Source organism: Lichenostomus cassidix, chromosome 4, assembly GCF_008360975.1.
Source record: "Lichenostomus cassidix isolate B80296 chromosome 4, HeHo_3.0, whole genome shotgun sequence".
Classification (NCBI taxonomy): Eukaryota; Metazoa; Chordata; class Aves; order Passeriformes; family Meliphagidae; genus Lichenostomus; species Lichenostomus cassidix.
The window spans coordinates 62,139,417-62,163,851 of record NC_139484.1 but is presented as its reverse complement, the minus strand read 5'-3'; the positions used below and the strand labels follow the sequence as shown (position 1 = coordinate 62,163,851).

General features: G+C 43.8%; 1 protein-coding gene across 12 annotated transcripts in view; it reads right to left on the bottom strand.

Moving 5' to 3' along the window:
• The window catches only part of REEP1 (receptor accessory protein 1), a 67,452-nt gene that overhangs the window by 15,325 nt on the left and 27,692 nt on the right, over positions 1–24,435 (bottom strand). For 7 of the 12 annotated variants that reach the window (XR_014851886.1, XR_014851885.1, XR_014851890.1 and 4 more), the window contains exons 3-7: positions 21,831–21,907; positions 19,843–19,963; positions 18,134–18,259; positions 11,242–11,295; positions 5,174–5,342 (exon numbers count right to left, since the gene is read on the bottom strand). Coding sequence is in view for 6 of the 12 variants with exons in the window: in XM_085059542.1 (XP_084915668.1) it covers positions 5,174–5,342; positions 11,242–11,295; positions 18,134–18,259; positions 19,843–19,963; positions 21,831–21,907 (547 nt within the window). In the remaining 6 variants the exon portion in view is untranslated. The remainder of the gene's footprint in view (positions 1–5,173; positions 5,343–11,241; positions 11,296–18,133; positions 18,260–19,842; positions 19,964–21,830; positions 21,908–24,435) is intronic. The other 5 variants (XR_014851887.1, XM_085059546.1, XM_085059543.1 and 2 more) reach the window with 3 other exon arrangements.

Genomic DNA, 24,435 nt, shown 5'->3' with positions numbered 1-24,435 from the left:
TTTACACTGAAGGGAGCTAATCACAGTTCTGTGACAATTAATTCTCTGAGAGTTCAGACAACATATCTATAGGTTGTTCTCATACATCCTTCTGGTTGATGGGAACTGAATATCCAAACACATCCTAATCACACATCCTAATCCTGACTAATGTTCCCCCACCTTTGTTCTGTACTGCAAAGCCTTTGGTCCTTCAGCACAAGATCAAGAAACAGCCTTGATTCTCTCCTGCTCAGAGGAAAGAGAGTATCAGAAAGCACACTGTCCATTTCTGCTTTGAAATCATTCCAGATGAGAATGATCTCAGTCTGGGACAAGCTTAAGCAGAAAGGACACTGGGTTTGGGCAATACAGAGGGTGGCTCCATTGTTTGTGATCCGCTAGCCCAAGCAGCATCAGCTCTGGACACTGACTGTCCAGTGATGCAATACCATAAGGTTAAAAAGTGCAAAAGCTCCTGTTAATAAAAACAAATCTGTGTGTGGATTGTTACTGGGCATTCGCCAGAACAACACCATTGCCTTGAAAAATATTTGGAAATATTGTTCTGGAACTGACAATATTCCATAACAATGAATAATCACATGACATTTACAGTTCCCAAAGGAAAAAGGCAGTTCTGCCTGTGGAAAAAGCACAGGTTGGAACAGGCCTTGAGGCTAAAATGTCAAAGTCTATCATTTGAGTGCTAGGACAATAAACTGAGAAATGCTGAAGCAAGAGTGAAATGAAAAACCAAAAGAAGAGGTGGTGGCCTGCTACATGGAGGAAGGGGATCATCATGTGTGCTGCTGAAGGAAGGTGTGCACACACCTGCCTGGAGCAGTGGAGATGCCTCATGGGATGTGCTGTTTGTGGGCCCAGCAGCCACCCACAAATCATGGCAAAAGCAGCCTCTGCCTCTTCGAGTCATCTGGGTGGGGCTTTCGACTGGGTGTGTGGAGGAAGAGGAGAAGGATCTTTCTGTGGGATGAGTGTGAATGCATCTAGAGCCCACTGTGTGCTGAGCAGTCCCACTCCTGCAGATGGACCATCCTCACAGCAGGACTGCACCATGGATAGGCACCACTGAAAGGCAGCAAAGACAGCAAAAGGTAGAGGAAAAGGAGCAATTCCCCTTGCCTCAAAGGCAGCTCTTGCATATTCTACTTCTTGGCCTCATAAGACACTCTTCAGCAGGCAAAAATAAGCCTTTGCTGTGTCTGCACGAGGTCGTTACCGAATGCCAAGCTCTTCACACAGTACTTTGTGTCAAGAGGGGATTCAAAGAGTCACAAATCCATCTAATCAGCACCATTCACATTATAAAAATAACAACAGTGGAAATGAAACAGGCTGAGTGTTTGTGTAGCCTGGTCCTGCAGCCAGCTTTTGGCCACAGCCACAGCCCACTGGTGTCAGGAGAGCCTCTTCACATGCTTCAGTGGGCTTGGAAACATGCCCAAGAGTTGTGAAACCTGAACCACTCCTGGTGCTCACAGGGGGACTGGGGGGTTTCAATCCAACAAAACTGAATTTTAGCAATCTCTTCTGTGCAGGGAAGACAAGAGATCTCTCTCTATCTCCCTGTCTGTCCAAATCACTTTCTGTCAGATATCACATCTGCTCTGAAACATAGTCACACGATAGGATTGGAACCAGCAACACCAAGTTCCACACCAGGTCTGGTTGTGTTTCCACTGCTCAGGGAATGTGACCCCTCTTCCATATACCATTTGTTCAGCAGCAAAGCTGGCTTGAGGAGTTTTCAGTTCCTGGCTTCTTGATCCCTGAAAGTCTCCCAAAACAGACATCTTGGAGGCTTCCAATAAGGCATATTGGCAAATTGGTTTGAGTTAAAAATAATCCCTCAAAAATAGTACAAGAAGGTATTTTTGATCTGCATCAAATTCAGGATTTCTTCCTCTGAGTTCACAGCTCTCTACTACTGGATGGCTTGAGTGGCCAGAGCTAGGCTGTTCCACCACCTTACCACCAAGATAGATTATAGGCTAATAGAATCAAAGCATGGTGTGGGTTGGAAGGGACCTTAAAGATCATCTCGTTCCACCCCTGCTGCCATGGGCAGGGACACCTTCCACTAGACCAGGTTTCTCCAAGCCTCATCCAGTCTGGCTTTGGACACTTCCAGGGATGCTAGGCATCAGGTGCAACTAACTGAAGCCCCCCGATAAGGTAATGATAATAAAAATAAAACCAATAATAATATAAGACCCAAAGAAACCCTCCTCAGCCTAAAAGAACAAAGATCAGTGCCTGAAGAAGGGACCACCACAGTGCAAAGCCACCACTTCTAACTGATATTTGCAGCAGACCCAAGTGGGGTCAGCTCTCACCATCCTCATGACAGGTCCTGTGTGACAACAAGGTCACTTGTTGTTGTCAGTAGATTTTATTGGCTAATTTAGTTAATATGTGTTTTTATGTTCAGACATCATTGTTCCAGCTATACCTTAATTAGACATATGAGCTTCAAGAGCTCTCATCAAAAAAGGATGGTGGTCTTGGTCTGCTTTTCTTTCCTGAGTGCTTCACCCAAAATTCCATAATAGCAGGGGATGTCACCCCTCAGAAACTGAGCTCTGCTCTCTTGCCAGTCAAAGAAAACACACAGGGTAAGAACATGGCTGTGTGTTCTTCACATAACCTTTAACCCCAGCCCTCAGCTAATTCCCTTAATTAGTGTGGTCACAAAGAGATCAAGAAGCAGGCACAATTCTAGCTGGAAGCAGCTAAGGCCAATCAATATAAATCTTCCATGAATTATATAAAACTTTAGTTTTTGTTTGGGGAATCATTATCCTCCTATTTTAAGGTTTCTCTTAGAACACTGGGAATAAAATACTCGAAAAAGGCAAGGGTTAGATGTTTTCTTTTTTGGTTTTTTTTTGGTCTTTTTTTTTTTAATGTTGCTAATATAATTTGTGGATTTGCAGTGGGACTAGGATGGAAGGAAAAAAGAGAGAGAAACACCTCTAAAAATCAAAAAAAAATTAAAACAAAAATATCTACTTTAAGTCTGTCATGGGTGAAAGGTCACTGACGTAAGAGGTGATAGAGCATCAGGAAAACAGAAGTACAGTGCAGGTTCTGTAATTCTTAGGAAGAGTTGTCTATTTAAACTGTGAACACCCTCATGCCAAACCCATAGTCTGGGGTATTTTTGCTGACTCCATCTGATGTCACACATCCCACTATCTCTAAAGCAGAAAAATAAAAGGAGTTCAATGTTTCCATGAGGCAGTGGGGACATCTGACAGGGACATTTATGTCATCTGAGAGCTTTGAGAGAGGAGAAAGAGCTGTATGTCAGCTGTTCTGCAGTGACTGCTCATGCACATTCTCATATATGCATATATTACATGTATTTATAGCACACTAATGAGCAGAGGCAAATTCTGTCTGTCCCTTATGTGCAACTCTCTAACTAAACAAATATGAAAGGTGGAATGATGGAACTATGGCTGGGCTTAGTGTGCCCAGAGCAGTGTCGTCTCACCAGAATGTGGCCTTCAGGATGTGATACAGTTTGGCTGACACATCACATTCTTACACACACATTCACACACCACAGTGGACTCTGATCAATTCTCCCCTCCAGACATTCTGACTACATACAAAATGGTGCCCACACAAAACAGCACAAGGACTGGAGAGACCAGAACTGTATCTTTCAGTTAAAAATATGATTAAAAGCGAGAGCAAAGCTGTGGCTGGAGTCTCTCACACAGCATGATACCACCACCTGCAAGGGGAATCTACCTCTAGAGGAGTCTGTCTGTATTCAGGTGGAGAATTAGGGACCTCAATGAAATCACCAAGTGAGATGGGACAGATAGAGGTCTTAGAAGATTTTGCAAATTTGTGCAGTTTCCATTAAAAAAAATTAAAACCAAAATCTCAAATTACTTGGATCCAAAAAAGTTCTATAAACACTAGGCTCAGTTTGAAAAGTTTATAAACAATTTCTCAGAGATTCATTCTGAGAGATCCTTGTACAGTATTGATACAAAACCAGAACAAAATAAAAAACTTGTGTGTTTTGAGACAGGGGTTTGTGGCCTGGTGAGCTGACTTCGCTGTCTTAGGAGCAAAACTGCAAAGGACACTCTACTCAGCATGCAATTAAGACATCTAAATTATGGTTCATTTGTAGCATTATTTATTTTGGTCTAAATATGTGACTTTTTAAATACTTTTATATTCTGTATGTGATTATTTTCTGACTAATTACTTCAGGAAAATCATATAGAAAACCTTATATAAAGATGAGAATAAAACCACTGTGTACCAACATTACCTGTTTCAGTTTACCCCTAAAGAAAATGTATTCAACAGCTAATGTTAAAAAAAAAAGAAGTCTGATTTTCAGAATTTGTAAAAGGCTTGAGAATGATACTGTTTAGGAAGGATCAGACAAAACATTTCTAATACAATCCAATGCCAAATTAGAAGCAGTGGTAACTACCCAGGCTTGAAACACAGCGAGTGTTTGCACAGACCTCAACACACACAAGTTGAAACTGCTGAATTTCTGACTTGCCAGCATATGTTTCACAAGCTACCAAGTGCAACACGCCTGCAACTTTCTGTGGCTTCTCCTCACAGCACTTGAGTTGCATGATCTTTGGTGGTGTGTGGGAATCCCAGCAGCCATCTGGAGCCACCTGCTTGGGATAACCCTCCATGTCTCCATTTTTGAGATCTAATCTGCAAAGCTATCTCCAATTAAATGTTTTGGATTTGGACTCATGAAGATTTCTTTAACCAAGCTTGAAATAATTTTTTTAGCTGAATCCTCAGGAACGGATCTTATTCACAGCATGATGTTTCTTTCCTTTGTTCTTTCAGAATTTGAAACCAAACCCTTAAGAGACACAGTTTTTCCAGCACGGCTTGCAGCCCCCAGCCCAACTTTCCAGCTCAGGTTGCAAGGACTTCCTTGCACACTCAAGTCCCATCCCTGGTACCAGCCAGGAATAGTAACCATCAAATGATGATACTGTTTTTTTCTCCTAAGTGCCAAAAGACTCAACAGCATATCTGTGTCCTGAGAATTCTGGTACATGCTGCCCGCAGTGTCTGTTTCTCTCTGTTCCTGCCAAGGGCATGACTTCATTGAACGGTGTGATATTCCAGACAACACAACACTGAAAATAACACTGGCACTTACCTGAGCTGCCAGTGCCTTCTGATGCACTTCTGGATGTTTTTGGCTGGCTCTGTTTGCTACTTGTTCGTACAGTGACCGAAGGAGGAACAGTGCTGCTGCTGTCTCCACGAATTGTTGAGAGATCCTGCATGCTAAAGCTCCGTAGTCTCTCAGACAGGGCTCCCTGTCCCTAGTTAAACAAGCAAGTAAACAACACAAAGTTAGATGCAACATTTTGAGACTATTTTCTCTCTTGCTCATTGAAATCCATCAGGACAATAGGAAGAGAAAAAAAAATTGCCTAGTCCAGTAACCTAGAGATGACAAAGATGTTGCTGAAAGCATCATTCCCTCTCTCGGATCACCCTTTTGGAGTGGTTCTATGGCAAACATCTCTGATTCTTCACTGCAGTGATTTGAGCTCAGTGCAGCCTTGGCCACATGTAAAGGAGCAGGATGTTGTTGTATCTTTCTAGGAGGTACTTTTCTTCACTAGGAATGAGTGAAATAGATGCCTGGCTTCAGAGTCACAATTAAATGGCCTGCATCAAACTAACTGTCTTTTAAAGTTAATAATCTATTAACTATGATATTCACTCAGCCATTCTCAGCAACCCACAACTGCTCAAGAGCACAGAAAATCTGAAATTTTAAAGTAATAAAAAGATACTGTTAAATTCCAAGAAATATCACAATGCTTTTTTTCATGCAGCTTAAGGAAGAAATCAAATAATACAGTATTTTTCTTTCTTTTTACACTAATTCTTAATCTGACAACAAAGATATTCCTTGGTGAAAGGAATGTAACTGTTCTTTGTGAAGGATGCAATGATTAAATGACACTTTCCATTAAAACTGCATCCCATCAAAAGGCTGACTGTAAGTATTCTGTAACCCTCATACCACACCACAGCCATAAAGTAGGAACACCAGAAGATTCGATCCATACAGAATAATAGAATTATTGAAAAGGTTAGAGAAGACCTCTAAGCTGCATTAAGTGACATTCAGAATATAAATTGGGTAACTGATAAAAATTACATTTACATTTAAACATTTTGTTGAGGGGGAAGGATCTGAAAGATACTTCATAACACATAGTCTTGAAAAAAATACTGAAGTAAACACATAGAGCCTGATTCTAACATTCTTTCTGCAATGGTAAATTAGGAAATATTCAATGGATGCTTTGACTGAGATGAAATCAGAAAGATGACAAATACAAGACGGTAAATTCTGTCCTGTTTAACAAAAAGATAAGACACACTGTAGCAATTCACCGGCCACTTTCATCTAGACTTGTATTAGTCAAACCAGCATAAGCTGATCACTGCCAGAGGACTTAGGCTGGACCAGAACACATCACTGCTCCCTTCTGGGCTGCAGGTTTGAGTATCCTGACCCAGTGTGCAGGTCAAGGCCAGTGGGGAGTTCACTCTGGTGCTGGCCAGGCACAGAGAAAGGACCCATTCTGAACATCTACAGTTGAAGGCAACACTGGACACATTCCTTGCTAAAGCTGTTAGGCAACACTACCTGTGCCCTATGCACTGGCATTGATCCATTGGGGAGGCAATGGAATTATTTACCTACACATTTATCAACACCACTTGAGAAATTCTGCATGCACTGTTAAGGAAAATCAGTGCCTCTACCTCATTCAAATTCCTGAGTGCCTTACTTTTAGGGTGTGTAAGTAGAGAGGGCATCAGGTGCTTATAACTACAGTCACTGAGACAGTCTGCACTTTTTACATTCAAGAAAACTGACAGACCAGTAATCTCCCAACTTTTCAGCCTGAAGCTTTTTGTACAAGAAAAAATGAGTTTAAACTTCCTTCTCAACTCCACATTTAGCTTTCCTGCAGACTGCTACAGAGAAGCAGCAGACTTCCTTTGCACTTTCCCATTAGCCTATTCTACTTTTGAAAGTATTTTAAATGGATGGGGCTTCTTCGCTTATATACCAAGATATATTATGTTGCTTATTATATATTATGCAAGACATATTATATCATGCATATTATGTTGTCATATGCATGACAGAGGAGTCCTGAGAACTTATGCTTTGCCAAACTCTCACCTCTGCCATTGCGTTCTCCAACCTGGCACAAGAGTTGATGCCTAAATTTTGGCTACTCCTGACAGTGGCTGAGCCACTCTCGGGATATATTCTCACTCCAGTTAATCCTCTTAGGCCAGTGTAAGGTACATTTACTCTGTAAGTGTTACTGGGCTGGTAATTGTAGTTGCCTTGCATGGCTGGTCAGTTGGGTGAGATCTCAGCTGCCCAGAGCTCAGTGCAGTTCTGGATGGGTTTTGGAACTTGCACTGAATTCCTGCACAGACTATTCTCAGTGACTGATTTAAAGCCAACACAAGATATCCTACCCTGCAGCCTGATTACAACAGACAGATCTCCAGTGACAGCAAACTGAGAGCAATCTGACCATTAAATAATATTTTGCTATTGCAGAATGACAGGGCCAGCAAAGCCAGAGGGTTAGCAACTGATGAACTACTGTAACTTGAGTGCTGCATTTCTCCCTCACCCCCAGCTCAAGTGTCAGCAGAGCTCAGGCTTTTAGCAACCCCCCCAGCTGCTCTGCTCAGCCAGCTAACCCAAATTCCATTTCATTCCAGCCAGCAATTTATGTATGTGGACATGAGTCAGGTTGGAGATGAGATTCATGCGTCAGACCAACCTGGCAGGGAAGATGACACTAACACGTCGAAAATGAAGAAGATGTGTTAATATTCTTGCACTGCACCTCGTGATATAGCAGCAGATAATGATCAAAGGCCCCAGAGAGGGCTTTGAAACAAGCGCCTGATATGTGCCTGTCACCTGTGGGTTTGTCACATCACTGTAATACAGAGCCTTGAGCAGAGACTGAAGCAGCTGAGCTAAACAACTTTGACTTTCTCTAGGAAAAAGGAATTTAAATTGCATTTTCTTACTTTTTGCTTTAATTTAACCTGAGTTTCTAACAGCAAAAGTAAAGATTGTTTATAAAACAGGTAATAGCAAAATATTACTGTCACTGTTCCCACCATTCTAACAATTTCTCCAAATATCAGAAATGGCAAGAACAGCAAAGGCCTGGGCTGAGTAAGGGCACTGAACACCTGTGAAAACCTGAAGACTTCCATTTCTTTTCTTTCCAATTTCTGCAACTTTGGTCTTTGTAGGCATAGACTTTATTTAATTGCTCCCAGAGCACAGTGTAACACTTACAATTCTTTCCCAGTTACCACATTTTTACTTGACCCCAAATAGAAACATGACAGAAATTACTATAGAATCGAGATGGTTTCAGAATAAAATGGAAAATATTGTTTACCAACCTTCATTTCCCTGTCAGATAAGCAGCTGGTGTATATGAAATCACAAACATTTGAAAAGCCAGCATGGTGAGGGTTTGCACTGCTGTGTTTTAGAAATAAAGGCTTTATCCAGATGTAACACTTATTATTCCACAAAAAGACTTATCATTTATTAGCAAAAGAAAATAACAAGTTAATTGCTTTATTTCTCAACAGAATAGATTTAGCACAGCACATGTTTTGGGCTGTGTTTCATTAAAACAACCATGTGGAAGATGAAGAGCAGCTGTTTGGGGGATTTTTGTTTACTATTGTGGCCATGATCATGCAGATACTCTTCCAACTGCTACAGACATGACAGCTATCCCAGGAATTTCAACACAGAGACAGGATCCAGGTCCTGAAGCTATGTCTACACTGTAGGCCAGAGGCCTCTGTGTTTGCAGCATATCCACACAGATCTGGGCTAGTTTTATCCTAGAGAGTGTGACAGCAGTAATATCATGACAGTAGCTGTAGTAACACCATTTCACTGTGTCAACAGCAAAACAGCTCAATGTTTTTACACAGCCTTCTGAAAAATGTGACTGGGAGGGCTGTGGGACTAAGGATGACACCACCTCTCTCCATCACTGAACACCAACAGTCATCAGGATGATTGTGCTGGCAGTGTGGGACCTGTGTTTTGGGGACTTTAGAAGACACGAGCATGAAGTGGTGCTGGAAAACTGAGCCTTAACTTACATGAGCACAAGACTCCCTGCCTAGACTCAACTTCTACCTCATCCAGCTTCTCCTAAGACATGGAATGTCCCTGCAAGCACAACACTTCTGATTTTACAGTGAGTTTGCTAGATGGTGAGGTTTTGGGGGCTACACGTGGGAAGAGGTGTTTCCCTGTTCCCTGATCACTACAGTGTATCTGCCCCCAAATTCATCTGATCTTACCCACAGGTGAAGGTACAGCACAAACTGAAAGTGGAGCTCTTCAGGTTTCCTTTGCCTCTTCTTCCCCCAAGATCTACCAACCTCATAAGTTCTCTTTTTACAGGGAAGAGCCAGGGCTCAGTGCTACTGAACAGGATAAAAGACAAATACTAAAAAGGATACGGTAATATCACTGCCCAGTCACTGCTATGACTTGGTATCAACCTTATTTAGATTCATCACTGCACCAACAGTATGAGGGCATCAGCCACCAAGACAAGCTGCAGGAGCTCATTTGTGATTCTAAGCAAAGTTAAAGCTCCCAATCATGTGGCATAGTAATTAATTTAAAACTAATTTAAGTATATATGCCTGATTTGGTCAAAATGATAGCTGTAGTATAGACATTCCTTCCTCACTCACATTCTCTTCTTTTTCCTTTAAAGAGTAGGACAAAACAGAATTAAAACACTGAACTTCCAAAGCTGGCAACCTGCGCGCTGCCTTCCTCTTCTTGTTGCAGACATCACCATCATCATCTCCAGAAACAAACATCAACCTCTGTGGGTCCAGAGCACAAAGACTGATGCAACCAGTATTTGCCTGGAAGGATCAGAAATCCTTTCAAAAAATGACATCTGTGTTGTGACAGGCACTGTAAAAGGCACTCCATCAGAAAGAGCTGTAACTGTCTTGATTTCTTTACCTCTCTATAATTAATCTCTGCATGCACATTTGAACTAAAACTTTTTAGAGGGAGATGCATTTAGGAGTCTGGGAAAAATCTGGTTTGAATTCAGTGGAATTATTCATTATAAACACATACCTAGGTAGCTAAAGCTAAAGTAAATAAAATTAAGCACATAATTAAAAAATCTGCAATTTATATAACAGTCCCATTAAATATAATCTAAATACAAACAAATAACAGTATCTGTACTTTATCATTCCTTTAGACTGAAAATATGAAAGAATGCTGTACACATTATTTAAGCTTCAAAACACCTTTAATACCTACAAATTCCATTTTGCAGCTGTGGAAACTATGACACAGCATGACAAATCAGAAACCCAAAACTGCCAAGTCACAAAAGAGAAGCTTTTAATACCATCAGTGTTAATGCAGGGTGGCACCTCCTGGCCTTTTGCATCTTAGGATCAGCAGTTAATGGACAAGCAAGGGAAAACTAAGTCACACTCAGCACCCTTCCAGCACAACACTTAATCTGTTAATGTTCTCCTCTCTTTTCTGCTGCAACCATGGTTAGTAGTTCTCCTCCACAGATGTCTGCATGCATGTTACAGCCTCCATCCTGCCAGTGTCCACTACAAGGTGAGGTGCATGTGCCCAGGATGTCAATTATGGCTATGGTGTCAGCAGGGCTGCCCAAACCACACCTGTCAGAGATCCTGGCCCCACAACTTCCACTGCAACCCCAACCATCCTCACAGGGATCACAGCAGGGGGAGAGAGGCTCCCTTCATCCATGAGTGAGAACACAACAGCAAAAACAGCAGCTTGGCCAAAGAAGCAGCAACCACCTGAGTTAAATGAGTGTTCCATGTACAAAGCTCCCTGCCTGGCTGCTGGAGTCTCTTCGACTGCCAGCAGAGGACTTGCAGGGCAATTTGCTGATGAGATCAAGGACAGGCTTTTAAAGCTCAGCACGCAGGATTCACCCACTGGAAGCAAAGCAGACAGCATTTGGCCTCAGACCAATCTCAGCTGAAAACAGTCCAAACTAGTCTAACAACTAGTCTAACAGCTAGTATAACAACTAGTCTAACAGGGAGCAGACATTAGTTAGGGGTTAGTGAAAGCACTCAGCAGATTACCTGCCCTTTTTTCTGGTCCAAATACAAGTAGTGTAAATGAAGTAGCTGAGAGACCTAGCAAGGGAAAAAAGAGAGCCATTGTGGCAACACACATAAAAGCTTTGAGAATAAGGTCTATTTGAAGCATCAGTAATCGAGGTGAGACATGAGCATGACACTGGGTACCATGTGCAGGGACTCATACACATAAAAAGCAGAGACACCCACCTGTGGACTACACTTCTGAACATAGGTTCTCCCTTCCTCAGCTTTCCCAGAGAGATGGAGAAACCACACCATAACCCCAGCTGACAAGATGTCACCTAACAAGTGTTTTTAAAGAGTAAAGCAAATTATAAACACAATGGGCTGTTACTCCACACCTTGCACTTGATTGATGCTTCCCACTGGAGAAATCCCCAGTGTCAGGCCTAACGACTAATTTAAACACAGGATTATGTGAGGAACACGTGGCAGTCATTTTAGCCCTGGTGACTGACAGGTCTCCTGAGTTGCAGGGTAACACTGGAGAATTACTCACAGTTGTGAGCAGCAGTTTGCACACAGAAGCTTCCTCATGTCTGGCTGCAGGCAGGCCCTGAACAAAACCATCAGCTTTATGGTCTGAGCACAGGCATGAGTGAAGGAGGAAATTACTTCTCCCACCATATGAACATAAATATCCTACAAGCAATATCCTTATTTATGGCCAGGGCCTGCGTGCCATGCCTGGTCTGGAAGGGCTACCTGTTTGGAAATATCAGACAGTAATAAAGACTCAAAGGGAAACCAGTTGACGTTAATGTTGATGGTGGAAACGTGGTTTCATCCACCCTTTTTGTTTGTGCAGTTCATTTCCTCTCCTGGGAACTCTTTGTTTTTGTTTCTCCCACACTAGTCTCTCTGTATAAATTTATTGCTTGGTTCTGCTGTCCTGTGCATTCACTGACTGTTGTTTGCTTGTTGGAGACACCAACCAAACAGCCAACAAGAAAGAGAAACTGGAAAGAGTTACCTGGATTGTAACTCAAACATCATTGGGATTTTATAGATTTCTGAAAAACAGATTTTTAAATACTTAAGAGCAAAAGATGCATCATGTTCTTCTTTGTTGGTGCAACATAGCTCAGCCATGAGATCTTTGATTTTGGATCCCAAATGGAGATTCTTTAAAAGATGCTACTTTCAAAAGCAACAAGCTCAGCCCCTCTGAGATAACAGTAATGTGTCCCCAAAGCTTCTCAAACTGTGAACTCTAAATCACTCCTGACCTCTGCAGCTCTAGGTCATGTTACTGACCAGGACACATGATGTGACCATCACAGACATGGTGTTAAGGAGATTGGTCAGAACTGTGCTCCCATTTGTTTGCTAAGCAAAGGAGCACTCTCCCTCTGAGCAGGGGATCTAATCATTACAAAGAGGTTTTATCAAGCATCTTAAAGAAAAGGATCCTCCCCACCCTGTGCCTCCCTTTTTCCCAATTCAAGTGCAGTTCTCCACTGTTAAGCCACAAAAGGCAGCATGTGTCTCCCACACAAGTATTTTTCTCTCAGTTCCCACAGTAAATGGGGCTAAAACTGTGTGGTGAATTAGGGATCTAAATACTGATTTTTGGGCAATTGTACTGGCTACACCAGCCGTATACTAGAAATGAATTAAAATATGCTGTTTATCTAAAGAGGACAAAACCTAAATCATCACCAGCATTTCCCTTCCCGTGTCCTGGCTTAAAAACCAGCAAATGTACTGAAAAACTTCCGGATAAATTTCTTGGGCTAAGGGGCCCTAAGGTAATGAAGCTACAACCCTCCAGGGGAAGGTGAGCCAAAAGGTAGAAACAGAAGTGAATAGAACAGAAATGCCAGCCCAGACAGGTGGTTTGACAACTGCTGAGGCTGCACTCCTGAGCATTAGTTAAGGAGGTGGATGCACATACTGAACCCCTCCTGCTTGTCTGCATGCCTGCTCCTTTTAACGACACACAGAGTGATTGCTGGCTCCGGCAGCACTGAGAGCCACATTTCCCCACGCATGAAAAGCTTCTGCACTGTTTCTCAGACTTATTAGGCACAAATGGGCTTTTCACTGACACCAGTCATGCATGCCTGCTCCCTCCACCTCATTTATCTTCTCCTGCCAAGGCTTTGCGCCCACTGCCAGCACCACACTGTGCCCCACTCCCCTGCGTAAAAGCAGGCATGCAATGGGTCACAGCACCAGCTGCTCTGCCACCCTACCCACAGAAGGACAAGAGAAAGGCAGGGGAAGGTACATTATCAGAAACCTCTGGAGTACACTGATCTGTTGGCAGTGGGATATTTTCTCCACGTCTCCTTTGAAAAGCAGAGTTGAAGCTGCAACTTGGGGATGGTTAAGTGGTTGGGAGAAGGATTTGTAATCAGACGGGGAAAGGAGTTGGTCTGTTTGGCGGAATTGGTTTGTTCAGGGTGGGGAATAAGGATACATCCAAATAGGATCTGGGAGACCCAGGAGCTTGAAAGAAAAAAGTGAGAGAGCTGGGGGAGAGTGTAAAACCAGTGATGTGTGGGTTGTAGAAAGACAGCAGACAATGGCAGGGCTGGGCAGGCTTCTGGAAGGCAAGCAGGGACAGAAGAGTTAGAGACTGGGAACATGGCAAAGCAGCAGGTGGTAGGAAGCTCAGGTGGCAGGTGGAGGATAAGTGCTGGGAGTGTGGTGACACCAAGGGAGTATATACAAGTGTGCTGGAGAAAGCTGGTGCTGTCTTCAAACCACTGGTGCCTCTCCTCACTGCAGCCATGTATCTGAGCTGCTTACACTGAAACCTGACTGGTGGCAATGAAAAACCCACTTATGCCCAGGATCCATCTGATGGATGCACTGCCTGACCAAGCCTTGCAGCTGCCCCATGTCTGGGGGCATGTAACAGCCCTGATGCTGCTGTTCCCCTTCTGCTGTGACCCAAAAACAAGCTGCTCTCCTGCTTCTCCCTGCCAAGGTGAGCTGGAAAGATGGTGGTGGTCAGTGCCCAGGGCGCTTCAGGAGCAGAACAGCTGAATTAGCTGGAACTAACTGAAAACACACAAAGAGCAGCAGGATTTACTGCCTGGGCATTTAATCCCACCACTTAGGACTGACCCACTTGAAGTCACCACGTGTGAGAGAATCACCGAGTAAGGACAGGATTAGAGCCCCAAATGAGATTATGCTCCTTGGTGGGGATGAGAGCTGCTGGGGGCAGGGAAAAGATCTGTGTTCAGCACCTAGCAGGGGTAATAAGACCAGATATCCAATGTTCTGTTCACTTAGTGAGCATCAAAAATAGACTCTCTGGAGAGAGAAAACACCCAAGTGAGCCAGCTGGGCAGACTCGGGGTGCTTGGGACACTGACAGCTCCTCAGTCTGTAAAATGAACTGGCACAGGTTTGTGCCAGCATTAGCACAACCGTGGCTTCAAAACAAAACAAAGCAGGGAAAGACAGGAGGGGGAAGGACAAGCCTGCAGTTGGCTAACTGAAACCATAGGCTATTTAAGATAGAAAAGGGAAAGGACCAGGGAATCAGAGATAAGGAAAGTGTGGCTGTGCACAGCTTGCAGCATCTTAGCCTGCAGTAAATATATAAGCAGCAGCCTGTCACACACAAATGGTAATCAGGGAGCCAGACGCATTGTGCTGCAGGAATAAAAAGATGATGGATGAACAGGATGGATTAAAAATTATGAATAAAAAGAATGGATAAAAAAAATAGGATGGATAAAAAGAATGATGAGATGGGCCTTGCCCAAAGATCTTATCATCAGAGACAAAAGACCATGATGTATCACAGCTCAGACAGAAAGGAGAGGACAGGGCTATGCACAGTGTGAGACATGTTCTCCAGGTAGAGGAGCCTTTAGATTTCTGCTAATTTACTGAAAACAGGTCTGTACAGAGTCCCTTTTCAGCCCAGCAGCTCACTGTGTATTGACACTGCAGGATGTTGATTTGCAAAGTCTGAGGGTCCATTTCTGCACACAAAAGCATCTTTTCCTCGCCCAGTAATCTAAGTGAAGCAGTAAATAATCCTCACATTCACTTGCTGGTAAAAGCCATGTTTTCCATGGAAGCTGCCAGCGCTCAGTGCTTCTGAATAAATCATCATCTCTATAGGTTCCAATTTTAACACAATCCTCTAAAGGCTGAAACCAAATAAATGTCTCACTTTCCCATCTACACTCAACACTTATCACAGACTACCTGGATACACTTAAATCATGGCATTGGGAGAGCCATGATATGCCTTAGAAATAGTATTCTCTTTGTTTCTTCCCTGGAAACTTCCCTCTAAGGACAGCACTGCAGTCTGGTCTGGCATCTGTCTGCTCAAAGTGATTTCCACATAATTAGTCATTTAAACTTCTCTCACCCAGGATAATCTGGCTGTTATACCTTCTCAAGTGAACAAGTAAGGGCGTTGACATGCAGCTGACAGCAGCTGAAAACCAGGGCAACAGGAACTGTTCCCACCCCTGCCTGTTGTCTCACTCCTCTCTGGGGAACGGCTCCCTCCACAGCAGCAGGGACAGTGACATGGAGACACGTCCACACCTGCCCAATCACATCCTGAATACCTGAGGAACCCCAGCTCAGCACTTCTGTACTGCAACACACCAGGCTGTAATTCACACCAGGCAGCTCTCCCTGCTAGAATGGCGGCACATTCCGTCTCAGAAGGGCAAGGGACAGGAGCTGCTTTAACCATTCCTGGATATTACACTGGGTATGGACTGGGGTGTTGTTCCATGAGCAGCACAGCTAATCTGTCTGCTTCCCAAGACCAGGAAGAGATGATCTTGCTTTCCCTTCCTCTGGCCATTCTCCTCAAAATGCAGTTCTGTCCCTTTCTTTATGCTGGCTCAGGCACTTGAGACACATTTGTGGGCTCAGAAAACATACCCTTTTCTTTTTCATTCAGGATTAACTTTCTAGTAGATTAGAGATAACCTGAGGAGGTCCAATATGCTGGTGCACACTGGGAGCTGGAGCATTACCCCATTTTGGAGGAGGAGAGCTGTCAGATTGGCTCACACTCTCTGTTGGATCTGCACCCTGAGGCACACAGAAACAACTTGCTAGAGGCCACGAGCCAAAGCAGTGAAGGAAGCCAGGGGTCCTGCTTTTTCCTCACACATTCAGAGTAATTTAAATGTCAAGGCTGAAGGAAACACTTGAACAGTCCCCTGATGTGTAAAAATCAATCAATCTATACAACAACAACCACTTAATCTTATTAACAAATCATTTTCCCCTCCCCAAAGTAGGAAAGTGCAGGAAAGACTCTCCTGGCCCATTTACAGGTTGCAATATCTTAACAGTTTTCTCTCAAGTTGTGTTGGCAGATGTGCAGTACAACAATACCACACGAGTCACAGAGTTGTTTTCTTCCACCACTGAATGGGAAGTTCCATCAACCGTGAAAAACAACTTCCCTGTACCATGGAGATTCTTCCCTCTTTCCCCCATTGCCACTGGAGCCACATTTCAAAGCAGAGAGATTCTTAAGAAAAACACCAGGAAAGTGGAACAGTGGGAAGGAAAACTGTGGTGCTGACTGTTCATTCCAGCTGAACAGCTGATGCAGACACTGTTGCAGTCCTGATGGAGAAACAGGTTGGCACTGTGGGTTTGGGTTACTGTTGAGCTTCTCATGTTCAGAAGCTACCTAGACAGGAGCCAGAATTACTTTGGGATTCGCACATCGTTTCTCACTGTGTCCTAAAAACAGCTCTAGCACAGACAGTCTGCAGCACCTTGTAGGAAGGGGCTCAGAAGCAAAGGCAGTGCTGCAAAACTGGCATTCCTAGAGCCTATTTATGTCCCCAGTGTGACTTCTTCAGGCTTACATGGCAACAGCAAAAGTGTTAAGTGTCCTGGAGGCATCACAAAAATGTTACTTCATTGGGCATATGATACACAGCACTGCCCTAGCTCCACGTTTATCCTAGGTTTCAGTCCAGATTTGGATTATCTCACAGTCCCTGGGTTAGAAGAGCCTCCCTACTGAAGAACAGCAGTTCACTAGAAGAGAGGCCTGACAACATAGTCTGCACAATGCTAGGCAGGGAAAAGGGAGGCAATTTTTGGGTTTTGCATATCCTTGTGATCCCATGAGCATGACACACCCCTTGGACTCCCCACTTCTGTAATACCTTGCATTCAACAGGCTTTATAGAATTTATGGTATTTGGTCTCCTAAGGCTGCATTATGCATTATGCATTTTTTTCAGAAAGTAAGGTCAAGATATAATAAAATGATGTGCCTGAGGTCATAGGAAAAGCATTTGGCAGAAGAAAATAACTTCCTTCAACTCCCATTCTCTTGTTTTTCCTACTACCAGTACCCACCTCACTCATACATTTCTAACTGTCCTTTTGCAGCAGGCATTGTGCAAAATGCAAAACTCTCACCCCCAAAACACAGTGTGCACATCAATTCTCAACCATGACAGCCCATGGCCAGAGGGCAGGACCACAAAATGCAGTTATCAAGTCCTTGCAGCTTTTATACAAGAAAAGGAACAACAGATAACAGCTATTTTCTGGGTTTGGCTCTAAGCCAGGAAGAGAGTAAAGGATACACCTCTTCAGATGAGACCTCTCATCCAATATCTATTCATCCTCCAAAAGCAACTAATGGCAACTCCCATACACTCTTATACAAACACGTGTGCAGAGAATTACACACCAGTTGTGCTATGTGTAAGCCTTGCATATGAACTTTTAGCCTTCATGAACTTCAGATAACATCTTCCTTCCTGTTACTACAAAATTATAGGTCACTATACAAAACCATTGAGAGAATCCCTACCCCCTCCCTCTCTTCCCCTCCACACTGTGGCTGCTGCCGGCAGTGGATGCAGATAAAATGTGAATGAGTCACCATCCTGACCTGCACCTTTACCTTTGAAGCTGCCATGACTGCTGCCGTGGCTGCGACGTTCAGCCCCCGCTTCCCAAAGTGCACAAGGGCATCGTAGCTCCGGTCTTTTGCCTGGATGAGGCAGTCATCGATCTCCTGTCAGAGCAGACAACAAAACAAACCATTAAAAAAGCACAAGAAGGAAAATTTCAGGCTTGTGCTCCCAGCCTCAAACTCTTGGTAAAGTCAGGTCATATTTTGTGGAAGTAGATGTCCTCCATTTCCTCCACTGTGGCTGGAGAGAAGTTCACAGCCAATGTTTGCAAAGAGGAAAAGTTTGCAGGGAGGCAGAAACTGCCATTGCAGGGTTTGGGAACTCTTTATCCTACAAATGGAAGATTGGGACCCAAAGTTGGGGTCCTGGAAGCAAGCCAGATCTGATCGAGCAGCATGGACTGACAGCCATTTGCAAACCATGCACTCTAAATACAAATGGGATTGCCTCATAGTTAAAAATAATCATATGATGACACTGGGCAGCTGAAGCTGCACTGCCCTGTGTCCAGGACAGGTGTTACCAGAAATATCTGGGATATCTCTCTGCACATCACAGCAGTGCCCAGTTTCAGATGCCCATGGAACTGGTTGGCCCAGAGCTTCTGAACTCCAATGCTGCTCAATATGCAGTAAAACAGTTATGGAACTTCCTGCTCTTATTCTCCCTCCCTAGACACTGGGGTCTGGACGACGGCAATGACTTCTAGTACTCATCTGGTGGAGGTGCTGGGTTAGAAGGGCCTGAAGGCTGGGAGGAGCTGCTGGCTGCTCTCCCTATTCCCTGTAGGTAAGAGGTGGCAACTCAAAATGCATGAGCCCTACATGGGAGAAGCACAAGCAATGGGAAGCAGAGATGGGATTGATCCCCACTGTCCTCCCCACCATCCTTCTTGGACAGGACTGAGATATAACTCTTCCTGCACTGCCTGTGGCTAAACAGAGAGCTTTCATTTCCAAGTTGCCAATGCAGGAAAGAGTTATTCACTCAGCAGTTTGCATGTTGATATGTGACCAACAGCTGTTCTTGGCCAGGTTATTCACATGAGCCAAATGGATCTGCCTGACAGTGTCCCATTCACAGCCACAGGAGTCTCCTAGGCAGGCAAATGATCCAAGCTGTAATGTACCCCACCCCCCCCCAAAATTAGCACCTTTAATTTGAGCAAGACAATTTTTAACCAAGGACCTCAACATGCTACGTCTTACTTCACCACACTACACATTTCCCAACCAGGCATGTGCTTGCTAAGCCCATTTTAGACTGCCTGGGCTGTTTGTCTCATTGCAGTACAATGTTTTAGGTAGAGCTGGGAACAAAGTTGAGGAGTCCTGGCTGCCAGACCAAGTTTCCCTATTTGTTATATCCAGCCACAACAGAGCACTCCAGCTATAATCAGCCAGTACATGCAAAGCAGCTCAGGAGGTATTTTTATCCCACTCCCTCCCAACTTTTCAACTGCACAGAGATGAGTTAGTAAGCATGAGTGCACTGAACAGATGCCAGTATTTAAAAACGCAACAACCACAAAGAACAAAAACACCAACCAAAAGGAGGTGATCAAGCGATAGAGGAAGAGAATCAGAAACTCCCAGTCCTTCCAGGCAAATTAATGATATAGGGACTGGAGTAAACACACCACAGTTCTTTTCCACCCAGAGAGGACCCAGGCACCTGCAATTACCTTTTCTTTTGAAGACAGTGTTGGATGGACAAATTTCCTGTACAGGAGGCTGGAGCCTTTTGTGTACGGAGACAGCAGCCAAGCTACAAAAGCTATTTTGAGTTCATAGTAGAATGGAAACCTAAAAGAAAAAGAACTGTTACTGTCTGCTCCCAGTTTAACCACTGCCCTTAATTAGAGATGCTCAGCAAAGGTATGGATTTGCCAGCCTAGCTCAAGGCAGCTTTTGCTTACCTAAGAATCTAAAGATTAAAGTGTATTGACTCAGTTCTGAACACATCTCAATGAGGCATGTGGATGAATCTTTATTTGGTTATCAGGACCATTATTTAATGTTCTGGAAGAGACTCTGCTGTGTGGTAAGAGGAGCCTTCCATATGCAAAGATCACAGGGGCTGCCTTCACAATATCCACAGTCATTGTGAGAGAGCGAAGACCAAACCAACAAACCAATATTTCATTGATGTATTTATGCACTTTCTGGTCCCTCTGCCTTTCAGCTTTTAAGATAAGACTGATCTAACTGAAGCTGAAATACAAGGACCTTTGTTGTCCAAGGAATATGAAGGTGCAGATCCACACTGACTTTCAGGTGGGGCTGCAAAATATGGCAGACATTAACAAGAGGACATGCTTCAGCTGTAACAACAAGCCAGGGACATCCTGAGATGAAATTATCCAGACTCTTTTCTGCAGGACAAAGCCCAGAGCTCAAGACTGGCCAGCCAGCAGCATCCTCACATGGGCAGGCATGTTGTTGCCAGCAGTGTGATGACTGATTGTTATACTTTGTAGGCAGGGGCAAGCAAGAGCAGTGCAGAGACCTGTGGTGGCTGTGGACAGCCCAGCTGGACCCAGACAGGCCCCTGCTGTGCCACACAGCACTGTCACCAAGCCAGCCGGGCCAGCCAGGATCCACATCTGACCCAATGGGCCTCTGCCATGCTCTACTCTGAGCATGGATGTGCCAGGTTGATCTCCCATCACACTGAGTATCTCTACAGCACACTTGATGTCACAGGCTGGATAAGCCTTCTGCCATTCCTCCTGACAGACCCACATAATTCATCCTCCAAAATAAACAAAGCTCCAGATGAGCACAGGGGAGGTAGATCTGCATGCAAATTAGATAGACAATAATGTCTTTTATCTCCTTTTCAATAGATCTGACATGTTGCCAAGTTCTCCCGATTTCCTTTGTCTGGAGGACTCACTCAAGGCATGCAGTGCAATGCAAGAACAGGCTGTAAGTAAGAGCCATGCACTACAGTTAAATTTTCATTCTAAGGTCTACTGATCTCACTGGTTTCTGGTAGAAAGACCTTATTATAAAGGCCAACCAAGCAACAAACACTTCCAAACCTGAGCATCCAAAAGGAACTGAATTGGATAACTGGGCATTTATGTGCTCTCATCCTGACAGAGGCCACCAGGAATCCTTCCACTGGCACCAGAGGGACCACATCAGTATGGACTCCCATGGTCCTCCATCAAACCAGAAACCCAGCCTAACCAGGAATGGGTCTGGCAAAACATCTCAGATACAACCATCCACACAGCAACCTACAAAGTCTGCTGCAGTGCTGTTTGTATCTGACCCACAGACTGTGTATTTACTGTAGGATACAGCCAGGCAAGTCTAGAACTCTGCCTGCAGCTAAATCAACTGTTATTTATGTGATGACCTCTGCAAGCATCCAACTGGGCAGTCAGCTATGTCTCTCTGACAGGCAGGGCCTGAGACTCCAGTAGTGATTTCCCACTAATGAGATACCACTGAGCACTTCCACTTCTTTCTTGTTTTTTTCTGTGACAGCACTGAGAAAGGAAGCATGCCTCCTCCAAACAAAAAACCCTCTATGCACCTGAAGCTGCTGAACCCCGGTACAGGAGTCAGTGCACCCTTTGTGTGCCTTTTTTCCCCCCTTGCAAACATTTCCATTTTCTTTTCATCTCATGCCAAAGATCCTCTCCCCTCTGGTGCTTACCAGCAAAGAAAGATATCTGTGAATGTCTCTGCTGTCGTGAAGAGGGCGAATATGATCCAGTACATCATCCATTTGACCTGGTAAACAAAAACAGTCTCAAACAATCTCTTACAGCCACAAGTGCACAGAATAACTCTCACAGGAAAAAAAAAATCTTACCCCCTCACCCTCCCTGCTATGAATTTAGCAATTACTGTGGACTTGAAGGTGCCAGTTTGCCCCACTTCAGCACATAACACGTGTCAGATTTACACAGCCCTTGGGAAGGTGACTGTGGCCTTTAGGACTGATCTCAGGAAAAGAAGAGCAGTCTGACACTGTCCTTACAGAAACTCCTCTGGCCAGTAGAGCATGACAGCCCTATCACAAGGTATAAAAAGTCTCACTTGGCTAGTGTTAATAGTAAATGTTAATATAAGGCTGTTGGCCAAACTCCAGTTAAGACAAAATGTAATTATTTAAATAATATCTACAGCCAGGAAAAGGTAAAGACATTTAACAGCCCATCCCATGATCCAGGGCTCAGCACAACCAACTCATCACAACTTACTGAATCAGTGTGCACCCCTGGAGTGGCTGTGCCTGCTCCCACCCACAGCCACACCCAGTGCAGTGGCAAGGCCAAGGGAAATAGCTTAAATCCTTTACCTGAGGCTTTAGGGGAGAGTGTTTTACCTCACACTGGTAGTGAGAGCATGTGCTGTGCTGTCTCTGAGTTCAGCTAGGGAAACTCCACTGCCATGCATGGATGGTTTCCTTTGGGGTTACAGCAAAAGAGTCTTTGGGAATGGTGACTTGGTCAGGTAAACTGTAGTACCTCAAATAATTCAGGAATGTGGGAATTTTTGTCACTAAGCACTAATGGCATTTAAAAGAACAGCTCAATTATTTTGATGTATATAGTATTGGTTCTTTGTAGGATGTAAAGAGATGGTAATACAAAGGTTGCTAATTTAACTGACAACTGTTGTTTAATTAGGTGTATTTGAAAATGGAGAGCCCTAAGCAGCTTTGCTGGAATGTTAGAAAGCTTAAGGAAGTAAAATCCATGAAAATCCATGAATTAGAGAATTGGACAATGTTAGCTAAGGCTGGTGTAATTGCAATAGACTAAGAGAAGGCTGAGGGGAAGACATTCCAAGAGGAATACCTGCATCAGGTGCTGCTCTGGGGAATGGAAGATGGAGGTGTCAATAAATCTGGATCTCACCAGCTTAGAAACTATTTCCCCATCTTCTCCTCCATATAGTGGGGACAGTACTGGTAGTCTCCATCTCCCTGTAGATACTGGAATTATTCCCTGACCACCTGTCACTCTGCTACATAATTGCTCTCCTGAGAATTATATTTATGTGTATATTTATTTTTAGTGTTACAGCAATAATGGTGCTGCCAAATGCCTCAGAGCATCATCTTCCCAGGGCAGCTTCTGCCAGACTTTTTACATAACTGACTCCTCAGAGCCTCAGTGCCAGCAAGGCTCTCTCAGTTAGACATTACTGCCAGCAAAATTTTTAAACACAAACCAAGACCTGCTGTGGATGGGCTTGGATAAGCCTAAAACATTTATCAAAATGACTATTACCAAGCAGAATAAAATTACTTTAGAGTGATACAAATCTTGACTAATAAATGAAGGTTCCTCCTGCGTCAGTGTAAATTATTACTTCATTTTTTTTTTTTAATCAGGCCTTAATGGATACATTGCCACAACTGGTCTGTTAAACTGAAATCAATTGTAAGGGCAGACCAGGTCTTAGATCAGCTGTTCTCACATTTGCGTCACAAGTGTCTGTGAGTTCCTCTTTTACAATTAAATTTCCAACAGGAATTGGACCCTTCAACAAAGTACTTTCCAGAAAGGGACGATGGAAACGTTAAGTATCAGTGGCAGACACTGCTCGGAGATGCTTATGCACATCTTCCTGATTTTCAAGCAAAGAGTGTACAGGCCCTGAGAAGCACAGCTGTGCAAGGGCTGCAGAGACATTTTGCCTTAAGTATCTGCTGTGTTCTGTAACACTTATGATTCTCAAAATATTCAAAACCGTTTTCTGAAGGAGGAAAATTATATAAAAAAACTCTTAGCAGCCACAGTGAGTCCCAGATTGAGCTTGCACTAAAGATTTAATGGGATAGACATCTATGCTGTTATCCAGATGAGAAAATGGGCTTGTTATCCCTGGGATCTTGAGAGGATTGAAGAGTCAAGATCGGCAGGCTGAGCTGGGTTCAATGAAATTAACAGAGCTCAGGTTGTGAAGGGCACTACAAATCCTACAGGACCCCAACAGCATCCAAGTGCTTTTAATTCTCCTGTATTTCACTTTCCCTGATGGCCCCATATGCCTTTAGAAACCAGGGCCCAGGGAATATTTTTCAGCAAAAAGAAAAAAGAGAGCACACCCAGCTGCCAGACCTGCCTGTAAATAGGTCGCTCTGCAAGGAAGGATGTTTCTGTCTGAGGATTCAGTCATATGTACTTCGAGTTGCCTCCTCTTATCCTTGTTTTGAATGAGCAGTTAAAGCTTCAAGGCTTTTTGAAACAGCTTTGATTTATGCTGCTCTTCAGAAACAAAGGAGAGCACACAAAGCTCGGGATGCC